Raw genomic sequence first — 23451 nt, forward strand, 5'->3', positions numbered from 1 at the left:
TCACTCTCTTACATACATTTCTTTATCTAAACAGCTCAAAAAACAAAATTTGGGGAACTCAGTTGGCTGCAAAACCTGACCTGAACTTTCTGGGGCTATTTACAGTCTTAATTTATTCTTCTTAATGTGATCATCTGTAAAGTATTACTATGTTTGATCATGTATTATTGTCTATAGAATACTTGCTATAAGCATTTTGTAATATTATCATATTTTAGTCTCCAAATACAGAATTCTAAAATACATCTAGCCAAAAAAAAAATTAGAGAAGGGATTCTTGATCTGTACAACCACTTTAGTAAGCAATTTGAGTGAATCCTATAAAGATGAAATGGGAATATTTTACGGCTCAGCAGTTTCACTTTAACACATACTCCAGAAAACTAATTACATCCTTTCTGTAAAAAACAGATATTGTGGAGGCCTGGCTATTGCATTCTTTGTAATATTTAGAAGGTGGAAAGAAACTAAATTACTGTTAGAAAAATAACTGTGGTTTGATCATATGCTGGAATGTCATAATAATTAAGCTGAATTAACTAGAATCTATCAGTAACAATATGGATAGATTTCAAACAATAAGGGTGAGTCAAAATTTTACATAATATCTACAGTTCATTATTTATGTATATTTTTAAATATTCAAAATAATAAACGACATTATTATAAATACGAATATGTATGGTAAGGTATAAAAACACGGACTGGAGATATACACACCAAATTCATGTAGTGGCTGCCTATGAAGAGTTAAGAAGGAGATTAAAACAAGGGATGGAGGAAATGTTGCATTTCTTTTACAGAATACTGATAAACCTGGACAGAAGGAGTTACATTTATCTTATTTTCCTCTAAGTATTTCTCTTTACCCTCCGAGGTCCAGGATGAGGCTACAACTCTTCCAGCTGAATCAGTACCTGCATAGTTTTGGAATAAATCACTTATTTTTAGGTTTTGTGTACTCTGACTAGTCTTAGGGTGAAACTCTGGGAATTGTTTAAAACTCTACCATTTTAGTAAACACTAGCCCAGTGTTTGAGAATATACCTGTATATAATACATCTGATAATCTGAAATTAGAGAACCTTGCTATTAGAATTCTATACAATAATTCCTGATTTTATACCAATTCTATACAATAACTCTAGAGTTATAAGCTATAGAAAATGGACACAAATTTATCTCACAAGACAAATCAAGAGAGGAGAGGACACCTGTATTAGATGAAGAAAAAAGTAAAAACCAAGATCTATACATATTTGAAATAATAAAATTGCTTATTGTTTAATTTGTATTAAGTCTACCTAGAGTTTTAATATTTTTATTTTCTATTTTCAGCATAATATCTAAAGGGAGAATGATTTAATATGTTAAAATACAATTTTACAACATAAAATAACTGGTTATATTTACTATAAGTTTTCTTTTCAGTTTAACATACGTTTTTATCAATTAACATTTAGTTGTCATCTACCAAAAAGAAAATGCATCACCTTAGGAAAACCACATTTTTGCAATGGATCATGGCTACTGATGAAGCTTTTAAATACTTCTTTTAAAAAGTACCTGCATTGACAAATGGGATTCCATCATATGGGACATACTGGGATTTCCACATCAAACGTGTAGCTGGCTTGGCTGGGCTAGGAGATTGGCGGGTTCCCCAAACACTCTGTGTTTCCTGCTTGTGAAATGTTAGGACACTTTCTAATTCAGTCTCACTTACACAGTAGCCACGGTATGAATCTCCAATTTTCTGCATGTAGTAAAAATTAAATAACAAAATTATTAGCAAATACGTTTCATTGTACAAATAATTTAATGAGGTAGTTGTCCAAGATGAAAGACTCATCAGCTCTCAAAAAAGAATGTTGTTTCTTCCCTCAGATCAATGGTCTATTACAACCAGTGGGTCTGATCTGAATTCCACCAGCTTCATCAAATAAATGTTGTCTAGGTATTTGTTAGAGAATTCCAAATTCACTGCCACACTATCTTATCAAAACCTTGTTTAAGAGAAATTATATTTAGGAAAGACAGCTTGAAGAACATATCGTGTATCCATTCTTCCAGATATTTAAAATTCTACTCTTGTATCCAACCAGATAGGCATAAAACTAGCAACAAAGTACTGATTCCCCATGGGGCTTCTTTACTGAAATTGATTTTGATATGATGCCATGAGTCTATTCAAACATCTGAAAATTGGGATGGTATCTCACATAAAAATATCAAAGAATTTGCTCCTTACAATAATTCTTTTTATGAAGATCCTTCTTTGAGAGAAATTTCTGTCTGACCTTAGTACCAAAAATAGGTAATGGCTTTTTTTTATCTTATGGAAATCAGCATAATTACTTTTATCAAATGGACACAGAATTTAGTAACTAACTAGATCTCCCCTTTTGAATGTGCTTAGATAATAGACAAGTGTGTATGTCTATGTACACACACACACACACATACAAACACACACTGACATACATATTGTTCATTAAGATACACATTTCTAACTTCTATTTTATGGTTCCATTCTTGTTTATCTTTATTCTTTCACTTCACTTTTAATTTCCACCTTGCTATTTTATGTATTTTTGTAAGCTGTCTTAAATTCTTTCTCAAACAAAGCAAGGTATAAATAAATCATGTAAATAAATTGATATTATTTACCCACAACCATGTGAGTATCTCTCAACTAGAGCAGAAGCTTTTCCTATACCAACAGAGAAAATTGTTAAATGTGATCTCTTACACTGAAATGCATAGAGACCTAGAAATGACTCCATGTGTGTTTCCCTCTTAGAGAAAATAAAAGTAGAGATGTGGGAACAGGGATTGTGTGCCTCCTCATTAGACTAAATATTTTACCTTGCAAGAATACATTTAATGAAGGAAGGTAACAAAATACTGTTGTGGCTGCACTTTTAGCATAATAAAAGATGATGCAATGCCAAAAAATTCATTATCTGCAATTTTCCCTAAAATGGATGAAAATGCCTATGTTTAATTACTAATTTTCTTCTAGTCTAGATATTTCTTTATCAAAATACACATTACAAAAAGAAGTAGGAACATAAAGTTTAGCTATAACATTTTATATAAATAAAATGAATATAGTATATAATGTCAATAAAAAGAAAAATTCAGAATTAGTAAAATATAATCAGGCCTACAGCAGGAAATAAAAGTTAAATACAGTATTAAAATTTAACCAATACATCTTGATCAAATCTAAAATATATCTATAGAAGAACATCATTAAACGGAAATTCAAAAAGTAAAAAAGTATTACTAAATGATATTTTGAACAAAATACAGAAAATATTCTTCAGCCACTAACCAAAAGTTTTTCACTATCAATATAGCTTAGGAGAGAAGAAAAAATACTTCATTGGTAGACATTATTCAGTCTGTTGGGCAGTTTTAACATCTCTTACAAGATGTATATTAGGTAAGCCACACAATGCACCATGGTTGTAAAAAATGGTCATTTGGCCACAGAACTGCTAATGTGTCAATATCCACAGGATTAGCTTAAGTTTATAATAATGATTTAAAAACTCTTATCAAACAATAACAATAGTAACTTTGGGAAACAACTAGAAAAACTATAACTAACAAAAAGTGTGGGGAAAAATGCTACCACATACACATAGGACTTAGAAAAGCATCAGCAGTGCTAATGTCCTAACAAATGCAATACATTGCATCATTCAACTCTGTTATTAGAAATTTTCTTAAAATATTAAAGCTGAAGTAATGTTTTTCTTTCCCATATTTTTAAGATTTGTTTAAAAAAGTCAAGCATTTTAAGAGTTAAATACTTATTACACCATGTATGGTTTACATATGGAGATGTTATGTAATAATGAACGGGCCTAGCCAGTAAATAATTAAAATCAGTAATGATAATGAATACTAAAGAATTTAAAAAGATAAATAAGTAAAAGCTGAAATAACCATTTGACTATTTATAGAAAAGATATGTAGGACTTACATTGAGATTTGAAGAATAGTTAGAAAGGTAAGTAGAAGAAAAAATATATATTAAGAAATGGAGATAAAAATGAGTGAAAGCAGAGATAAAGGAAGATTCTGAAATGTTTGTGGAAGGTAAGACTAGCATAACAAAAATGAAAAGATATGTTGGAGGGGTGGCTCCATAGTGTAGTGGTTAGCACATCTGCTTTACATGCAGAAGGCCCTGGGTTCATGCCGCAGGTAGAGCCATCGACTGTAGCCTACCAGGTCAGAGATTCAGTTCTTAGGGGGAGATGGCAACATCCATAGGTCGGGGGTGGAAGTGGGGGAGGAATTAAAGAGGGGAAAAAAAAACTTGTGTCTTAATTTAAAAAAAAAGATATGTTGGAGAAAAGTAGGAAATAAAATAGGACAAGATACGGTGATACCAGATTATGGAAGACCTTGAAAGCTCGCTGCAGTAGCCAAATGATATGGTAAAAATAATACTGAACTTAGTGGGGTGTGAGACATCACAATACAATCAATATTAAAAGCAAGTAGTTTTAGAAAACTATACAGTAAGGACCAGAAATGGAAGAATCAAAAAGATTAGAGGGAAGTCTATTACTATAATTAAGTTCAAGATAATAAAGGTCTGTAGAAGAGAATCCTTCACCTCACTGCACCCCCAAAAGAAGATACTTAAAGGAAAAACTAAAAGAATCAGATGACTACCTGAATATGGGAAAGGAAGAAAGCACTCTAAAACTTTCTGTCTAGGTGTCTAAGGAAATGGTATTTGTCATTACACAGACAAGGAAGTTAAGAAGTAGAGCCAGTTGTGGTATAGCAGATGATTCCTGTATATGATATGGTGAATTCGAGGTGAAATCCAAGTAAAGCTTGAAAGATGTAGTTAGAAGTCTGGGATGAGAACAAGGGCAGAATTTAAAAACTGGTGATATTGATTTGGATATCATTTTTTATAAAAGTAATAGCTGAAAGTCAAAGAAGTTGCTAAGCTCTCTAAGGGATAAAATGTGGAGAAATAAAACAAAGTCAAAGAGTGAACCTTAAAGAATTTCCACTGACAATATGAAATAAAATAAGTGCAAGAAAAGAAAATGAATGATAAAAAGGTAAAAAATAGAGCAACATGATGGCAAAGTTTCACAGAAGACAAAGAATTGCAAGAGAAGAAATGGCAGTGAATTCTAAAGGGATTTATATGATCTCTGCTTTAACAGAGTTTACAATCTGTGAATAGATGAGATCAGATTTAGCATAAACATGAACAAAATATTACTGATATAGCCTCTATTAATTGTACTCAAAAGTGGACATTTGGGATGAATTGTAGTTATAAGTAAGTGAATCTAGGTAAGGTTTTTTAACTCACCTCACAGCTCCTGAGACGGCAGGCCCATATAGGTGTGTTAGAGGAAAGTGGCTGCAGGGGAGCCAGAAAGGGTTCTTCAAGAATTCTGGGATAGGGAGAAATGTATATAAGTATATATTACAAATTACATATGCAGCATTCAACTACCTTATTCTCTTAGCTAGGGCCAAAGGCACTATATTAAGGTCATAATAAGAAATTATAATAATAATGACAGATTCATCTAATGAGTATATTAATTATGGTTTTCTTTAATCATTACTATTTTAGCAACTGCTAAAGCAAAGATTTAAGTTCATTCTTCCAAGTACCAATAGTTCCAAAAAATTGAAGTATTTTCTATCTCTATCTAAGTGTTCATTCTGTATTCTCATTATATAATCATTTTCATTTATCAAAAATTGAACTAATGAAACATATTCAGGTGACTTGTTAAGAATAACATAATATTATGCCAAGTCTAAGACTAAATGTCATACTGTAGCAACTTAAAAATATTTTCAAAGATTAAAAGAATATGAATATTATAAAAACCATGTCTATATTTTCCTAAATTATTATAAAGTATATTTTAAGGCAAAAATGAAAGCTGACATAGACATTAACAAAAAACATTTTTAAACATTTTACCACGGAGGAATTGAGTATTTAAAAATATGACGAAACCATTAAAAATTGTGTAAACGGATGAATATTTCTTTATTCTAAAAACTCTTAGTGTCAGATGTTTTCGGGTTGCTTCAGAAGATCACTAAATGTCACTAAAAAAGTAGCACTTTGGACATTTCCTGAATTTCTGATCTTTTCTATAGTTAGCCAGCTTTAGATGTAACAATTTTAAAAAACGTTTCCATGGCGACATCAAAAGACGAACTCCCTCCCACTGACTCACCTGGTCACTGTCTTTTTGGACAATGTGAGAGATGTTTGTGGATGAAGAATGTAACTACTGTTATTGTCTGCTAGAGCATCCACTTTTACAGTTGGTAAGTTTCTGTCGCTGGGGTTTCCTTCAGAAGCATCTTAACGACAATAACAAGAACAAAGCAAAAATTAATATCTTGAATAAGACCATGAGAATGTAACTAAAACTCATATATTTGAAATAAAGGGAAAATACACTCTGAAGCTAAAGATAACAAACTTACAATGCTTTATTGAGAATTTCTCTGATAAATTTGTTTACTTTCTCATTATAATACTGAAATTCTGTAATTACGTTTTTGGAACTTAAATTGAACATCCAGGACATAAGAGTGTTATAAATAATTGTTATATTAAGAGTTTCACAGTATAACAGAAAAATGTAAAACTGAATTTTTGTTCTATACTGTTTATAATATTTTCTGCAAACTATGTTTTTTTCTTGTTTATTTTGTTAATTTGACTATTAACAAAGACATAGAATCGTAATGCTAAGGTAAAAATATCTACCCTAAATCATTAACAATGAATGAATGACAACAGTGTAGCTATGATGTTGGAAAAGAGATTCAAATAGATGGAAAAGCAAGGGAAGGAAAAGGAAGAGAACTAATAGGGATATTAAGTAGGTAAAGAAAGAATAAAATGAAAAGAAATAGGGTCTGTGAGTCTCCTTTCTGAATCCAAAGGAACAAAAGAAAGAAGAGCAAAGACAAAAGAATCGTTAAAAAAAAGTAAGTCACAAGGCTAACGATAATATTAATAAAAATACAAATGTAAAATCTTCTCCAGTGGCTATTAGCACTATATCTTGTTATTGTTGCTGTTATTATTACTGCTATTATAATTAAGAAGAATTTATTTTATGCTCACTGGTCATTTGGGAGGAAGCAAGAGTCAACCAGCTTCACAGAATTCCAAAATGAAATAGACAGCTAACCTAGACAAGAGTTGAAAAATGAACTTGAAATTTATTTGGGCTAGGAAACTTTTTCTAATTATTCAGTTCACAATCTTATCCAAAGAGATCAATTTTAGCCTGACTTTTATAAGGTGATTTTCCTAAATATACATTTGTTTTTTAAAACATTCTAAAATCCCCTCTATCCCATTGTTACTCACCCCGAGGACTGTTCACATCCACAAGCTGTTCCTGAGGTATAATTACTTGTGCCATTCCTGTCTGGGTAGATGGAATAACACGAAGCACCTGTCCATTTTCTGATGGGCTGGCAACTATCATCTTGGAAACATTAAAAAAGAAATTAAATGCATAAGCCTACAATAATTTAACAGAATGATTATTTAGATTATTAAAGACATATCTACCTCTATGGTTGATATTATTATTTCCCTTATTTTATAGATCAAAACACTGAGATACATAAAATTTTTTCCAAGGTCTCACAATTGATAAGTGGTAAAGCTAGGATTCAAATCAGGCAGTTTGACCCTTTTTCCTATGATCTTAACCACCCATGGTCTTTATTTTAATTAGTTTAAAAACAGTGATTTATTACGTCTAATTAAATAGGATTTATTTTTATATCTCTACATTTATTTATATATATATATATATATATATATATATCTCCTGTCTTGAGTCCCAAAAAGTGGATATTTATTGTACTTTTTTTTTTTTTATGTTTAACCACTGACCCATTGCCTCAAATTTAGAGGAAGACCAACTTTTGAAAAGGCATCTGAAGTTGAAGAAAAATATTTTAGCCTATTAATTGAAGATACAACTAATATATTATATGAAAATAAGTTTATCCTGTATTTCCAGACTTTTTGGACACCCTGTAAATTTTATTACCTGACATACTACTTCCTACTGACGTTTCACATGAAGTCTGCTGTCCTCAGTTCTCAAGGAACTCTCCTTAACCACTCTTACCCATTTTCTTAGACTTCCTTTCTAGCAAGTAAGACTTGAAAACATTGCTGATACCTGACAGAGATTGCATTCCTCCTTTTAAGAAGGCCATTTGAAAAAATTTTAATTTAAGAAAAAGTAAATTAAAAAAACAGCCTTAACAAAGTAGAATGCTTCAAGTACAATCATAAACATTTTCTAGAAATTAAGAGTAGGAACTGTTTCCCTCCCTGCAATGTTTACCAAGTTTCTTGGGGGAAAAAAATATCTTGCCATACTTATCACTTCAGCGTGAAAAAGCAACTGTAAATTCTGTGTTACATTTGTTGAGTATATACTAAGTGGCAGAACTTTACATGTATTACCTTGTTTAATGTTTATCAAATGTATATGAGGTATATATATATTGTATATATGAGAAAATTGTCATACGGACATTAAAAGTCATACAAGGTAACACAGCTCCACAGAGGTGAGCTGAAATTCAAACCCAAGCTGTCTGAATCCCTTTAATTACTACTCTACTGCTTACCTGTATCTGATGATGTTACTTAAACCTTAAAAGAGGCAAAAACAAAACAATACAAACAATACAAAAATACAAAATGCCCTCCTGGACTTTAAAAGGCAATGGTAATAATATTTTAATTCTTTACTCCATATAATGTGCTGTGGTTATTTTTAAACCTAAATAAAACACATATATCTGTACTTTACTCAATCATGTGAAAAGTTCATAATTAAGACTGATAGCGGAATGTCCCCTTAATTTTGAAACAATATTTCTCAAGCACAGTGGAGAAGAGTCTTCTCCATTTTTTCTCCTTCACTTATTCTACCTGGTACCTAAAAAACTATTTTTAATTCATTTAATTTGATAATAGTGATCATAATATTACTTTACCCATTTTAATAAAAAGCTAATTACCTTTTATCTTTACTATTAAGACAAACATAGTTTTGAAGAGTCATCTGCTGTAATACGTTCTATATGAGGCAGACCATGAAATTATCAGAAAATCTTGACTGAGTATTTACTGGGCTCTTGTGTACAATGTACTTAATAAATCCAAAATACCATCCCCATTTCACTCTAAAACCTCCACATTCATTTCATATTCACCCCCTACAGAATTTTTACTAGTTCCTTGATAGTTTCTATATAAAAATAATATTTTTTTTAAAAAAAGGCATCTCTTTCAAAAAGCTCCACTTGATGGGGGATGTTGATAAAGGGGAAGATTATGTATTTGGTGGAAGGACAGGGGATAATGGGAAATTTCTTTATCTTCTCTACAATTCTACTGTGGATTTAAAACTCCTCTAAAGTATAAAGTCTATTAAAATAAACAAAACAAAAGAAAACAAAAGTTCCACTAAGTTTATTAGAATATCACTACTTTCTGATCTCTGGTTTTTTGAAGAAATTACTTTCTTACACTCTATGTTTCTTACATTTATTTCCATGCTTCATGCCACATGTTTCCTATTTCATAGTTTTAAATAACCCTCTGATCATCTTCTACCCCACACAACGTTAAATAACCTATATAATCACTTTGTATAGAAAGTTTACAACAATTACAAAGAGAACTCTTAACTTTTTTTTGAATCAAATAAAGAACCTTAACATCCTTTTTCAGAAGGTTACCCTGTGTAAAATGCTAACCCTTCATATATTTAGACCCCTTGACCCTTCTATCAGAACATAGAGACTTTCTAAATGTCCTGAGAGAAACTAGAATAAGTGTCAAATAACAGGAGAAACTGCAAAAGTATTTCATTCTGAACATAAAATATTAAAATACGTTGGTTCACATCTAGGTTATTTGCTGCATATTAACCTCTGCTAATGATACAGTATGGTTACAGAAGCCTACCCTTACTTTGCATTTCAGTCCTGAAGTAAACCCAGAAATTTGTTGAGCCTGAACATACACAAAAAAGCCTCACTTGTCTATACTTAGCCACGTCTCAACCAAATTACTCTCAATGCCAGAATTTAGCTGGATTATAAGGGAACAAAAGGACAGAAATTAACTCTAAAATGCTCTAGACTAGAAACAGAAATAAGGATTAATTTTTGGTAAAATGGTCACTTACCTGTAGTATAATTTATAACTAAAAATATAATTTAAAAAATATTTTTATTATGAAATTAGTAAATGTTCATTGTAGAAAATTTGAAAAACACAGGTAAATAAGCAGTAACATTACTCTTCATAATATTACTAATATAAGTATGTTCCTATTCATCAGAAAGCAAGTTGGAAGTTTTTCTCAGTAATTTTCTCTGTTTAAATCAAAAACATCTCTCATCTATTCAAACTACAAACTTAGTTTGGTCATTAACACTTTCAGTTAACAGTTTCTAGTAGTATTATGTGTTATGTCTTTAAGCTAGAGCAATAAAGTTATGCTTTATTTCCTTTATACCATTGGTACTTCCACTGCTTTTTCTTTAAGAAAGTACACTAGTACATGGCATATAAGTCAGGAGCTGAGATAATGATAAAGCAATAACCTTGAGTTGTATAAAATGTATGTACAAAAAATTATTTTAAGTTACATGTAAACACTGGTACCTTAGCACTAGTTACTGATTATATTACATTTCCAACTGATCTCGAAGCACCACTCTGCCTAGACAGTGGCTGTGGACTATTGGGTTGAAGTACTATTTGTAGTCCTGAAAAGAAATCTTTTAAAATCCTTACATAACTTAAAAGTGAATGCCATGGAAACAGTATTTTTAAAGCAATGTAAGTCGACAGTGTCAAGAAATTAGCTCATCTAGAAAGAAAATACAAATATATATTTACAAATGACAAAAAAAAATGGCTATTTATAAAATATACTCACCATTTGTGCATTAGAATCCCCCAATGACTGAAGTTCATATTGAATAGGTTGCCCATTTTGGTCCACTATGTGGAACTGCTCTGCAGAAAGAGTCTGTGCGTGAGTCAGGGATCCTGGTATATTCTGTGATGTGAGTGAATTATCTGCTTCATGAGTAGTAAAGGATAAAATTCTACTGGAGCCATTCTGTCCAAAGGAAGGTTCTCTGGAGTCCATACAAGCTGGATGCTTTGCAAAAGAACAAAACAAAACAAACAAAACACTTTGGTGTTTGTAAAATATGTAATTTTTTTTGAAATGTAGAATGTTTATAATAATGGAAAGACAATCATTTTCAATTAATTATTCACTTTACATTTTGCAGGAGTTGTCAATGCATGAACTGATACAGAAAGCAGTTCTTAAGTAACATTGATTTTTATATTTTATTTCAACTTCACTGAAATAAAATTGTCCATGGAAATGGAACCTAAAATGATGAAATATAATTTTTCCTTATGTATAAATTTTTATGAACATATGATAGGATTAGAGATAATGTTAAAATTCTTGAATACATTAAATATAATACTATTTCTTAAGCATAAAAAGTTGTTAAAAGGCATGTTGCTTTTCGTGAGGCTGGGAAAAAGTTCCCAGTTGAATCTCTACCTTAAATTACCTGAGAATCTGTTTTTGAATCTTCGGAATCATTATGGTTGACTACTAATGAATCATTAGACTGTTCCATGCTGATATCATATTCAATTCCATCTTCTTCTATTATTTAATAGCTGAAAGAGTTTAAATATCTGATCAACTAAAGTACTTAACATTTTTATAGAATGTTTGTCTAAATCTCTCATCTCCCTTACTCTATTACCCTATACAATTTAGGTTAAATCGTTTCCATTCTATAAATAAGAAAATAATCATTTTTGTTTAATGTCTTGCCAAGGCACCAGAATACATTTGAGGTGGAGCAAAGATTAACATTATGTAGTTCTCTCTTCCTGTCTTTAATTATACTCATGTATTGGCTTGTTAAGATTGCTGTCATGTGACAGGTACTGTTATACCCTTTCAAATATTTCTAATTCTCATTTTACAAAGATTTAACGCAAATAAAACCTTTTATGAGTTGAGTGTGCCCTATTATAACATTAAACAATTTTAGAAAATATCTCTTGGTATAGATGGAGATTATATATATAATCATTCCACTTAATATTGTCTTGACGAGCTTTGAAAATGAAGAAATATGTATTTCAAAAAGTTTGAGGCACTTAGGCCTAGTACAGTGATTTTCGGCCACGGCAATTTTGTCTTCTCATACAATTCCTGGTCCTAAGGGATATTTGGCAATGTCTGGAAATATTTTGGGATGTCACAAAAGGGCTGGGAGAGAGTGCTACTGGTAACTAATGGGGAGAAACTACGGGTACTGCTAAACACCTTATAATGCACAGGACAGTCCCACAACAAAGATGTCAACACTGCTGAGGTTCTCAAATCCTGGTATATTATAGAGAATACAGGAGTTTGTATTATCTAAAAGGAACAATGTGTTATGTCTTTAAGCTAGAGCAAAATCAAAATGAAACTGGTAAAGAATACTATTAAAAATTTATAATAATAATATAAAATAAACTTCAAAGAATCTTTTAAAGAACTCACCCATTTAATTTTATCTTTTGAAAGACAGCATTTTTTAAAAATCTTTAAAATTTTATTTTTAAATTAGCAAGTATTAAATTGAACTTTTTTGTGTGTATATAGTTCTATGGATTTTAACACATGTATCCGCCATCACAATCAGGAGACACGATAATTCTATCACCCTAAACTCTAAATTAACATTATACCTTACACTTTAGACTTATTCAGTGGTATATATATATATATTTGAATACATTGAAAACTTATTTTTCTGTGACAGCATTCAAACATACATTTGTAAAATTAACCATTTCATAAATCTACAAGGTTTGCCACTTCATATTTCCAAAATATTATAACCGCTTCTATTCAAATGTAAATTGTAATAGGCTATAAAATCACTTATTTTTAATATATAACTATAAAATATCTAAAAATTGTTTCCTCTTTAATGTCTTAAATTATCACTTGTATTTTAATCTATTACAAAAATTCCAAAAACTTATAGGTACCTCTCAGACTATAAATGGCAATTTTATTTTATAACTTTCTGTTATGTTATGAATTTTTTACACTATACATATATTACTTAACAATATTTGTTAGAAGGGTTTTAAAAAATAAAAAATTTCCACCAGAGACCATATAGGAGATTAGATACCATTTAAAGCTCTCTAGCTAGAAAACAACAAAAAAAGTTGATTTAAAACAAGATCTTTATTTTGTGTCTGGGCTCTGCTATGGGAAGTAAAAATCAGAACCCACTCTTCCCAGAAAAAAAGAAAAGCAAAACCTGTGAGCTAAAACCTAAGTGATGAGCACAAGTAAAGAGGAAAACTTTACCCAAGGCCTATGCTAATATTCATGTTTTGTGGCTGGAAAACTGGGGCTTAGACAAGCAGCTAATTGGGGAGGAAAATTTAAAACACCCGGGACAACACTAGGACCCTGAAACATCCTAAACCAATAGTGTGGCCTGACTTCTAGTAAGAAAAAATGCAATTATTATTTGGAGGAACATGAATCCAATTAAGACTCTAGATTCCTTTCACATTAAGATCAATCAAATGTAAGTTTACAATCAAATAGTGCCAAAAACACACAGAAATAAACCACCATAAAAGAGAAGTCAGCAGATTAAAAACCCCTAAAGACTTCAATATTGAATCTATGTTATACTCAATATAAAGTAAATAAAAAAATGAATCACAGGAATAAGCAGGCAACAAAAGACTATCAAAAGTTTAACTTGAAAAAGAACCAAACAGAACTTTCAGAAATGAAAAACATAACTACTGAAATTTAAAAGTCAATGAATAAAAGAAGATTAGATGTAGAAGAATTACTAAATTGCAAGACAGATTTAAAAAGTTAGCCAGAGATTTTCGGTCAAGATGGTGGAGTAGGAAAACACTGTGCTTGCCTCCTCTCATGACCACATAAAAATTATAACTTAACTACAGAACAATCATTCAGAATCACCTGAAGTCTAGCAGAGCAGAAGTCCTACAAATAAGGACACAAAAAGCAGAGATGAGGAACAGGCTGGTCCCATACCCACGTGTGGCAGTTAAAAATCAGGAGGGTCATTTAGGCTTTGAGGGGTACAAGCCCCACATCATGCTCCCCAGTCAGGGTTTCAGTACTCTCCTCACCCTGCATGCATATGCAGGCAGCTGCCATATCTGAGTCTCCATCAACCTGCACTGGTTGCTCTGCCTTGGTGATTCCGAGACCCCATCCCACCCAACCTGTGGGCCCATCCGAGCCCCTTCTAGCGGCTTTTTCATACAAATGGCCTCTCCTGGCTCATGTTGTAGACTATCCTATAATCTCCCAAAGGTTCACAAAACCCAAACAAGCATCTAGCCTTGCATGGCCCATACCTTTTGCTGAATAGCTCCAAGTCTGGCACTAGCAGCAGCAGCCAGCCTCACTGCCTGGCTTTACCTCTTGAGGCAGCTCCAAGCCGAGCACAGGTGGCTGCCATCTACATACCGCTTAGTGTCTCACGTCAGGTGGCCCCAGGCAGGGAACAGGCAGCTGAACTTGACCCACTCAGAAGGTCCTAGGGTCAGCACACCTGGGTGACCAGCTTCAGATGAACTGGAACACCACCTGGCACTCATCCAAGGATGACACCAGAGAGGAGACGATCAGTCCTCTCAACCAGTCAACTCGTGGGTCAATCCTTCCCACTGATGTGCAAACATCAACTAAGGCTCAACTACAACAGGTGGACACACACAACCCACAACTGGAGCACTAGTTCAGTTGACCAGGGAGACTGTGTCACTGGGCCCCGTAGGACTTCTACTACATAAGTCCACTCTACTAAGACCAAGAGACATAGCAGCCTTACCTTATACATAAAAACGCACACAGGAAGCAGTGAAGTAAGGAGACAAAGGAACATGTCCCAGACGAAAGAATAAAACAAAGTTACAGAGTTCAAAACACTGGTTATAAAGATGCTCTCAATGAACTAAGGGAAAAAGTAGAGGAATCCAGTGAGAAAATTAAAAGAGAGATAGAAAGCATAAAAAAGAACCAGTCAGAAATGAAGAATACAGTAACTGAAATGAAGAATACATTAGCGAGAATCAACAGATTACATGGAGCAGAGGATGGAATCAACAATTTAGAAAATAAGGTAGCAGAAAACATCCAATCAGAACAGCAACAAGAAAAAAAGAATAAAAAAATAATCAGGACAGTTAAGGGGCTTCTGGGACAACATCGTGCATACCAACATTCACATCATAAGGAGAGGAGGAGAGAGAGCAAGGAATTGAAAACCTATTTCAAGAAATAATGACAAAAAAAGTCCTTAACCTGGTGAAGGAGATTGACATACAAGCCCAGGGAGCACAGAGTTCCAAACAAAAGGAAGCCAACGAGGTCCATACCAAGACACATCATAATTAAAATGCCAAGGGTTAAAGACAAAGAGAGAATCTTAAAAGCAGCAAGAGAAAAGCAATTAGTTACCTACAAGGAAGCTCCCATAAGACTATCAGCTGATTTCTCAGCAGAAACTTTGTAAGTGAGAAGGTATTGCCATGGAATATGTGAAGCAATGAAAAGCAAGGACCTACAATCAAGATTCCTTTACCCAGCAAAGCTATCATTTAGAATTAAAGGATAGAAAATAGCTTCCCAGACAATGAAAAGCTAAAGGAGTTCAACACCAAACTAGTATTCAAGAAATGTTAGTGGGATTTCTTTAAGAAGGAAAAAAAGGGTCAAAAATATGAATAAAATAGCAATAACTATATACCTATCAACAATTTCTTTAAATATAAATGGATTAAGTGCTCTAATCAAAAAATAGATTGGCTGAATGGATAAGAAAACAAGATCCTTCCATATGCTGCCTACAAATAGACTTACTTGAGATCAAAAGACACACAGAGACTGAAAGTAAAGGAATTAAAGAGATATTTCATAAAAATGGAAACAAACAAAAAAGCTGAGGGAGCAATACTCATACCAGACAAAACAGACTTCAAAACAAAGGCTATAATGAGACAAAGAAGAACCCAGTTATCCCACTTCTGGGTATTTATCTGAAGAAACCCAAAACACTCTTTCAAAGGGACATGTGAATCCATATGTTTATTACAGCATTATTTACAACAGCCAGGACACGGAGGCAACCTGGATGTCCATCAGTGGATGGATGGATAAAGAAGAGGTAATACATATAAACAATGGAATATTACATAGCCATAAAAAAGAATGCATGCTCGCCATCTTCAATAACATGGATGGACCCAGAGTGTATTGTGCGGAGTGGAGTAGGTTGGACAAACACAAATGCCATATGACTGCACTTAACATGTAGAATCTAAAGAACAAAATAAACAAACAAAACAAACTTGTAAATACAGAGAATATTTGATAATTGCCAGATGGGAAAGGGGTTGAGGGATATGTGAAAACGGGGACAGGATTAAGAAGTACAAATTAATAGTTACAAAATACTCATGGGGATATAAAGTATAGCATAAGGAATAGAGTCAATAATATTGTAATAACTATGTATGGTGTCAGATTGATACCAGATTTATTGGGGTGATCACTTCATAAGCTATACAAATGTTTAATCACTGTTGTACACCTGAAACTAATATAATAATGTATATACCAACTGTAATTGAAAAATAAAAAAGTATTACAAAAAAAAATGACCCAGAGTACTCACAGGAAAATCTGAAACTAAAAAATATAAAGACTGAAAACTAGAAAAATAGAATTAAAAAGTATAGCATATCTGTAATTGGAGACTTAGAAGGACTGAACAGAGAAAATGGATGAGAAACAATATTTGTAGAGAAAATGGTTGACAATTTTTCAAAACTGAAGACATGAATCCACAGATAAAGAAAGTATAAAACGTACCAAGATAAATTAAAAGAAATCCATAACTAATGTAAAAATGCACAAAAGTCTAAAGAGAAACTGAAAAATCTAAAATGCGGCCAGAGGGATAAGAAGATCAGCTACAGAGTATTGATATTAAATATACGGCAGATTGCACAATAGCGACAATGGCAGATGGCCCAAGAATAATAAAAAAGTAAGATAAATATATAATTGTATATGCTCAAAAATATTTTTTCACAAAAGATGAGAAAAACACAAGATTTTTTAAAAATCAGAGTTTACAACAAACAGATCCTACATGAAAGAAATTTTTTAAAATATAGAAAACAAAAATCATACCAGATGGAAGTCCTGAGATGCTAGAAAAATGGTAAGCAAATGAATTAATAACTCTATGAAAAATCTAAATAAACACTACCTCTATGAATAGTAACAGTATTATAATTCTGTGTATTTTAAAAATAGAAAGAATATTGGAGAACCAAATAAAATACACTTAACTCAGGAGGGGATAACAGAAAAATACAATATATTAGGACATATAGAACTCAGGAAAGGCAGTACTCAAAAGAAAATTTAGAGCAATAATGCCTTTTTAAAAAAAAATCTCAAAGCAATAACCTGATTTTGTATCTTAAGAAGTAGAAAATGAAGAGCAAACTAAACTGCAACCTAGTGGAAGAAAATAATAAAGATTAGAGAGGAGATAAGTAAAATCAGGACTAGAAAAACAACAGAAAGTATGAACAAATCTAAAAGTTGGTTCTTCGAAGATTGAGAAAATTGACAAAGCTTTAGTGAGACTGGCAATGAAAAAGAGAGAAGGCACAAATAACTAAAATCAGAAATAATAGTGAGGACATTACCACCAACCTTACAGAAATTAAAAGGATGAGAGAATATTAAGAACAATTGTATAACTATCATAGATGACATAGTCTTACATATAGAAAATCTTGAAGAATCCACAAAAAACTACTAAAGTTAAATTCAACAAAGTTATAGGATACAGAATAAACATGCAAAGATTAGTTGTATTTCTTCTATACACTAGCAGTGAACAATCCAAAAATGAAATAATCCATTTACAATAGCATCGACAAGAATAAAATACTTACCAATAAATTAACCAAGGAGGTACAAAAGTTGTACACTGAAACTATAAAATACTGCCAGAAAAAAATTAAAGATCTAAATATATATAAAGACATAATATGCCCATGGTACTGGAAGACATGAAAATTGTGAAAATGGCAATACTACCCAAAGCAATCTATAGATTTAGTGAAATCCCTATGAAAATTCCAATGGCCTTTTTTTGTCATAGAAAAGCCAACCCTAAATTGCAAGGGACCTGAATGAACACAACGATCTTGAAAAAGAACAATGTTGGCAGACTCTTTCCTCCCTTCAAAACTTACCACCAAACTATAGTACTCAAAAGAATGTAGTATTGATATAAGAAGAGACATGTAGATCGATGGAATAAAATTGAGAGTCCAGACTGGAGGCGTACATTTACAGTTGAAGAATTTTTAACAAGCGTGCCAAAGTATTCAGTGGGTGAATGAATAGTCTCTGCAACAAATGGTGCAGGGACAACTGAATATCCATATACAAAAGAATAAAGATAGACCCCTTACTTCACGCTACATACAAAAAATAACCAAAAACATATTAAAAACTTAAATATAAATACTAAAACCATAAAGTTCTTAGAAACAAACATAAGGGTAAGTCACCACGACCTTGGATTTGGCAATGGTTCCCTAGATGTGACACCATAAGAACACACACCGACAGGAAAAACAGACACATGGGACATTAAAAAAATAAAAACTTTTCTGCAAAGGACACCATGACAAGAGTGAAAAGACAACTCATAGATAGGAGAAAATACCTGCAAATCAAATGTCTGATAAGGTTCTAGAATATATAAAGAACTACAACTTAACAATGAAAAGACAACCAAAAATGACCCAATTAAAAAATGGGCAAAGGAGCTGAAGAGAGACATGTCTCCAAAGATGACATACAAATGGCCAAAAAACACATAAAAAGATGCTCAAGGTCATTATTTATTAGGAAAATGCAAATCAAAACAATAATGAGATACCAGTTCTTATTCACTGGGATGGCTATTTTTTTTTAAAAAAAAAGAAAATAACAAGGGTTTATGGGGATGTGTAGAAATCGGAATCCTCATGCAGCACTGATGGGTGTGTAAAATGGCACAGGTGCTGTGAAAAATAATATGGTAGTTCCTTAAGAAGCTAAACATAGAAGTACATGACAGTAATTCCACTCTAGGTATATACCAAAAATAATTAAAAACAGGTGTTCATAGTAGCACTATTCATAACAGTCCAAGTGGAAACAACCCTTATGTTCATAAGCTTATGAATGAATAAACAAAATGAGGACTATCCACATAAAGGAACAGTATTCAGCCACAAAAGGAATGAAATACTGATACATGCTAAAACATAGATCTCAAAAGCATCAGGCTAAGTGATAGAAGCCAGACAAAAATGGTTACATGTTACATGGTTCCACTTATATAAAACATCCAAAATGGGTAAATCATACAAAACAGAAAGCATATTGGTAAATGCTAACGGCTTGGAGGAGCAAACAGGGAGTACTGCCATTTGAGTACAAGGTTTTATTTTGGGGAGATGAAAATATTTTTTAAATTAAATAGAAGTGGTACACACATAACATTGTGAATTTACAAAATGCCACTGCACTGTCCATTTAAAAATAATTTTAAGGTGTATGAAGTTCACCTCAATTTTTTAAAAAAGTAAAATCGTACCAAAAAGTAAGAACATGTGTGTGTTATATGTATAAGACAGTCTAGAAAAAGTGAACATGGACTAAATATTTGATAATATTAAAAAATTGGGGGTGTGTTTCTAGGTATGTGAATATTTTAGATAAAATTATATGATGTTATGATGTCCAGGATTTGATATTCTCTCTCCCTCTCTGTAGCTGCTACTGACCTCAGTATTCTCTTGTGTGGCCCTGTGTGGCATGCATCCCTCCTCTTAGTAACTGTAATTAATAAATTATCTTTTTGATGGCAATTACCTCCTGATTTGAACTTCGCCAGATCTGAAAATGAACTTGACCAGATCTGAAAATGAATCTATTTTTAAACAATCATAAACACATAAATATTAAGATCCTAAATAAAAGCTCAGCAAACAAAATCTAGCAATGTATAATAAAAAGTACCATATCTCATCAAATCTGACATGCCATTGACTTTAAGTATTCCCAACTTGGAGAATAAGTTTAGGCTAGAACTTTATATGAACAAAGTATGATACCGACTGCATAAAATAGCACAATGGCAAAAAATATAAAAATTTTAGTGATAAACTTGACGAAAGATATTCAAGATCTATGCACTGAAAACCACAAAAATGAAATTGGAGAAATTAGAAAAACTGTTAGAACCAATAAACAAAAGTTGCAGGATACAAGAAAAATACAAAAAAATCTGTTGCATTTTTAAATAATAATAATGAACCATCAGAAAGAAAAACTAGGGAAACAATCCTATTTTCAGTTGTATTGTAAAGAATAAAATACCTAGGAATAAATTTAACCAAGGAGGTGAAAGAACTGTATACTGAAAACTATAAGACGTTAATGAAAGAAACTGAAGACGACACAAATAAATGGAAAGCTATTTGGTGCTAAGAGATTGGAAGAATCAATATTGTTAAAATGTCATGCTACCCAAAGTAATCTACAGATTCGATGCAATCCCTTTCAAAATTCCATTTTTCACAGAAATAGAACAAATAATCCTAAAAGTTGTATGGAACCACAAAAGACTCTGAATAGCTAAAGCAATCCTGAGAAAGAAGAACAAAGCTAGAGGCATCACGCTCCCCGATTTCAAGCCATATTACAAAGCTATAGTAATTAACACAGTATGGTATTGCCATAAAAACAGACACACAAAGATTAATAGAACAGAAGAGAGATCCCACAAATAAAACCAAGCATATATGGTCAATTAATTTATGACAAAGAAGCAAAGAATATTCAATGAGGAAAGGACGGTCTCTTCAATAAATAGTACTGAGAAAACTGCACAGCTACATGCAAAAGAATGAAATTCAACCACTATCTTACAACTTACACAAACTTAACTTAAAATGTATTAAAGACTTGAATGTGAGACCTGAAACCATTAAACTTCTTGAAGAAAACATAGGCAGTAACCTGCTTGTTACAGGTCTTGGTGATACTAAAAGCAAAAGCAACAAGAGCAAATTCAACAAGTGGAACTACATCAAATTAAAAAGCTTTTGCACAGCAAAGAAAACCATAAAAAAAATTAAAAGGCAATCTATTGAATAGGGGAAGATATCTGTAAATTATGTACCTGGCAATGGTACATGATTTAACTGAACCAAAAAATAAAAATAAAAAAAAATTTAAAAATCCAATAAAAAATAGGCAGAGCTCTGAAGAGACATTTTTCCAAAGACATACAGATGGCCAACAGGTACATGGATATGCTATGTGATATAAGACAGAGAAAGACAAATGCCATATTATCTCTCTTATATGTGGAATGTTTAAAAAGAAAACTAAGCTCATAGATAGAACAAATTGGTGATTGCCAGAGGAAGGGAGTGGGATGTGGGTGGGATAGGAGAAGTGGGTAAAGCGGGTTAAAAGAAAAAAAGAAAAAAAAAAAGGTGAACTGAAAGGGAAGAAATCAACAGACTAAACCCTTACAGAAAATTATTTTTTTTTTCTGGTTTTGGAATTGAGTCCACATACTGGTCCAACTGCAGACAAGCAAACCTTAAATGCATAGTGAAGTGAAAGAAACCCATCTGAAAAGGCCATATACTATATGATTCCAAATAGATGACATTCTTCAAATGATAAAAGCCATTGAAATACTAAGAAGACCAGTGTTGCCAGAGGTTAGGTTATGGAAGGATGAACAGATGAAGCACAGATTTTATGGTGATGAAACAATTTTTTATAATTTTTTTGTAATGATGGATACTTGATGCATTTGTCAAAATCCATAAAACTGTATACCACAGAGTGAACCTTAATGTAAACTATGAACTTTTGTTCATAATAATGTATCAATATTGGTTCATTAATTTTAAGAAATGTACCACACTAATGCATTAATAGGGAAAACTATGCTGGGGTTGGGGTGAGAGAGGTGAGGGAAGGAATATGGAAATCTTTTCATGACCTGCCCAATTTTCTAAAAACCTACAACTGTTCTAAAAATAAAGAAGTCTTAAAAAAAAAAGGCGGGGGGCAATCAGAGTGACTGCAAACTAAAGCCAGTAACAAATCACAGTCTATGAACTCCAAAATTATCTTGAAATTTGGGTTAAGTTATACTCTGGACAATGTTGGAGTTAGGGTATGTAGAAAAAGATATTATTTTTTCATTGACTTTTAAAATAAAAACCAAGAAGGTTTTGTCAGTAAAACGGTATAGTCATACGGTATGGGTTTGAATTTCAGCTTTGTACTTACTACTTGTCAAATTGGTTAACACTACTCTGAGCTTTAGTTTTGTCATCTGTCAATTTGGAATAATATTGCATCTACCTCATAGGGTTATAGATTAAATAATGTATGCAAAGGACTTGACAAAGTTTCTAGTACACTGTCAGTGCTCAATAAATTATTTTACTACCTTTAATGATGCAAACTAGGGTCAAAATTTCACCTATCTAAATAAGTATCTAAACAGACTAAATAAATCCTTTGGTTCTTAAAGGCAAAAATCTCTTAAATACTGTCTCACTGACATAATCAAAACTTATCTGGCTAGTATGAAGCTTCTAAATATACTTTTCTACACTAGCTTTAAAAAATTATAAAAACTTTTATACTTTTAGATGACTCATAAGCTCTACTTCAATATTGTTTAATTTAAAAATTCACACCTCATAAATGTAATAAAGAACATGGCGTCAGTCTAGATTTGATGAAAAAATCCAAACTATTTCTCTGAACTTCAATTTCTAGTTCTTTAAAATGAGGAGTTGGTATGAGTGATCTCTAAGACCTATCCAATTCAAAGATTTTATGTTACTAACAGTTGATTATCCCGGTGATTTTTAAAATTTGTTTAACTATTATTTATTGACTGGCTTCCAATGGGCACTGAGCAGAAAAATAAAAGAATTCTATTCAAAGAAAAAACTTTCACAAAATTAGATTCAATTGAAAATAAAGTCCTATTGAGGGACTTTTTAAAACTGAAACAATCACTGTCAAGAATATAACTTAATTTTTTAAAGTTAATTAAATATATTAAAATACTCACTGTCTCAAAATGATGATATTAATATTTCTGAGAGCTCTTTGATTTTTAAATAATATA

The 23451-nt window shown here is 32.1% G+C and overlaps 1 protein-coding gene and 1 long non-coding RNA gene across 3 annotated transcripts in view; one reads left to right on the plus strand and one right to left on the minus strand.

Annotated features, from left to right (window-relative positions):
* Window positions 1-6243, plus strand: part of LOC107519362 — a 45815-nt gene extending 39572 nt beyond the window's left edge. Inside the window, exon 4 of the long non-coding RNA XR_004955588.1 lies at window positions 6175-6243. This is a non-coding gene — a long non-coding RNA (uncharacterized LOC107519362). The remainder of the gene's footprint in view (window positions 1-6174) is intronic.
* CARF (calcium responsive transcription factor) overlaps window positions 1-23451 on the minus strand; it is a 45008-nt gene that overhangs the window by 16097 nt on the left and 5460 nt on the right. The window contains exons 2-7 of one of the 2 annotated variants that reach the window (XM_016161915.2): window positions 11689-11800; window positions 11028-11255; window positions 7409-7529; window positions 6255-6384; window positions 5363-5447; window positions 1567-1756 (exon numbers count right to left, since the gene is read on the minus strand). In XM_016161915.2, the coding sequence (XP_016017401.1) occupies window positions 1567-1756; window positions 5363-5447; window positions 6255-6384; window positions 7409-7529; window positions 11028-11255; window positions 11689-11757 (823 nt within the window). In that variant the 5' untranslated portion in view covers window positions 11758-11800. Of the gene's footprint in view, window positions 1-1566; window positions 1757-5362; window positions 5448-6254; window positions 6385-7408; window positions 7530-11027; window positions 11256-11688; window positions 11801-23451 lie in introns of those variants that run through there. The other variant, XM_036236217.1, reaches the window with a different exon arrangement.

The sequence above is a fragment of the Rousettus aegyptiacus genome, unplaced genomic scaffold (genome assembly GCF_014176215.1).
Source record: "Rousettus aegyptiacus isolate mRouAeg1 unplaced genomic scaffold, mRouAeg1.p scaffold_m13_p_2, whole genome shotgun sequence".
Taxonomy (NCBI): Eukaryota; Metazoa; Chordata; class Mammalia; order Chiroptera; family Pteropodidae; genus Rousettus; species Rousettus aegyptiacus.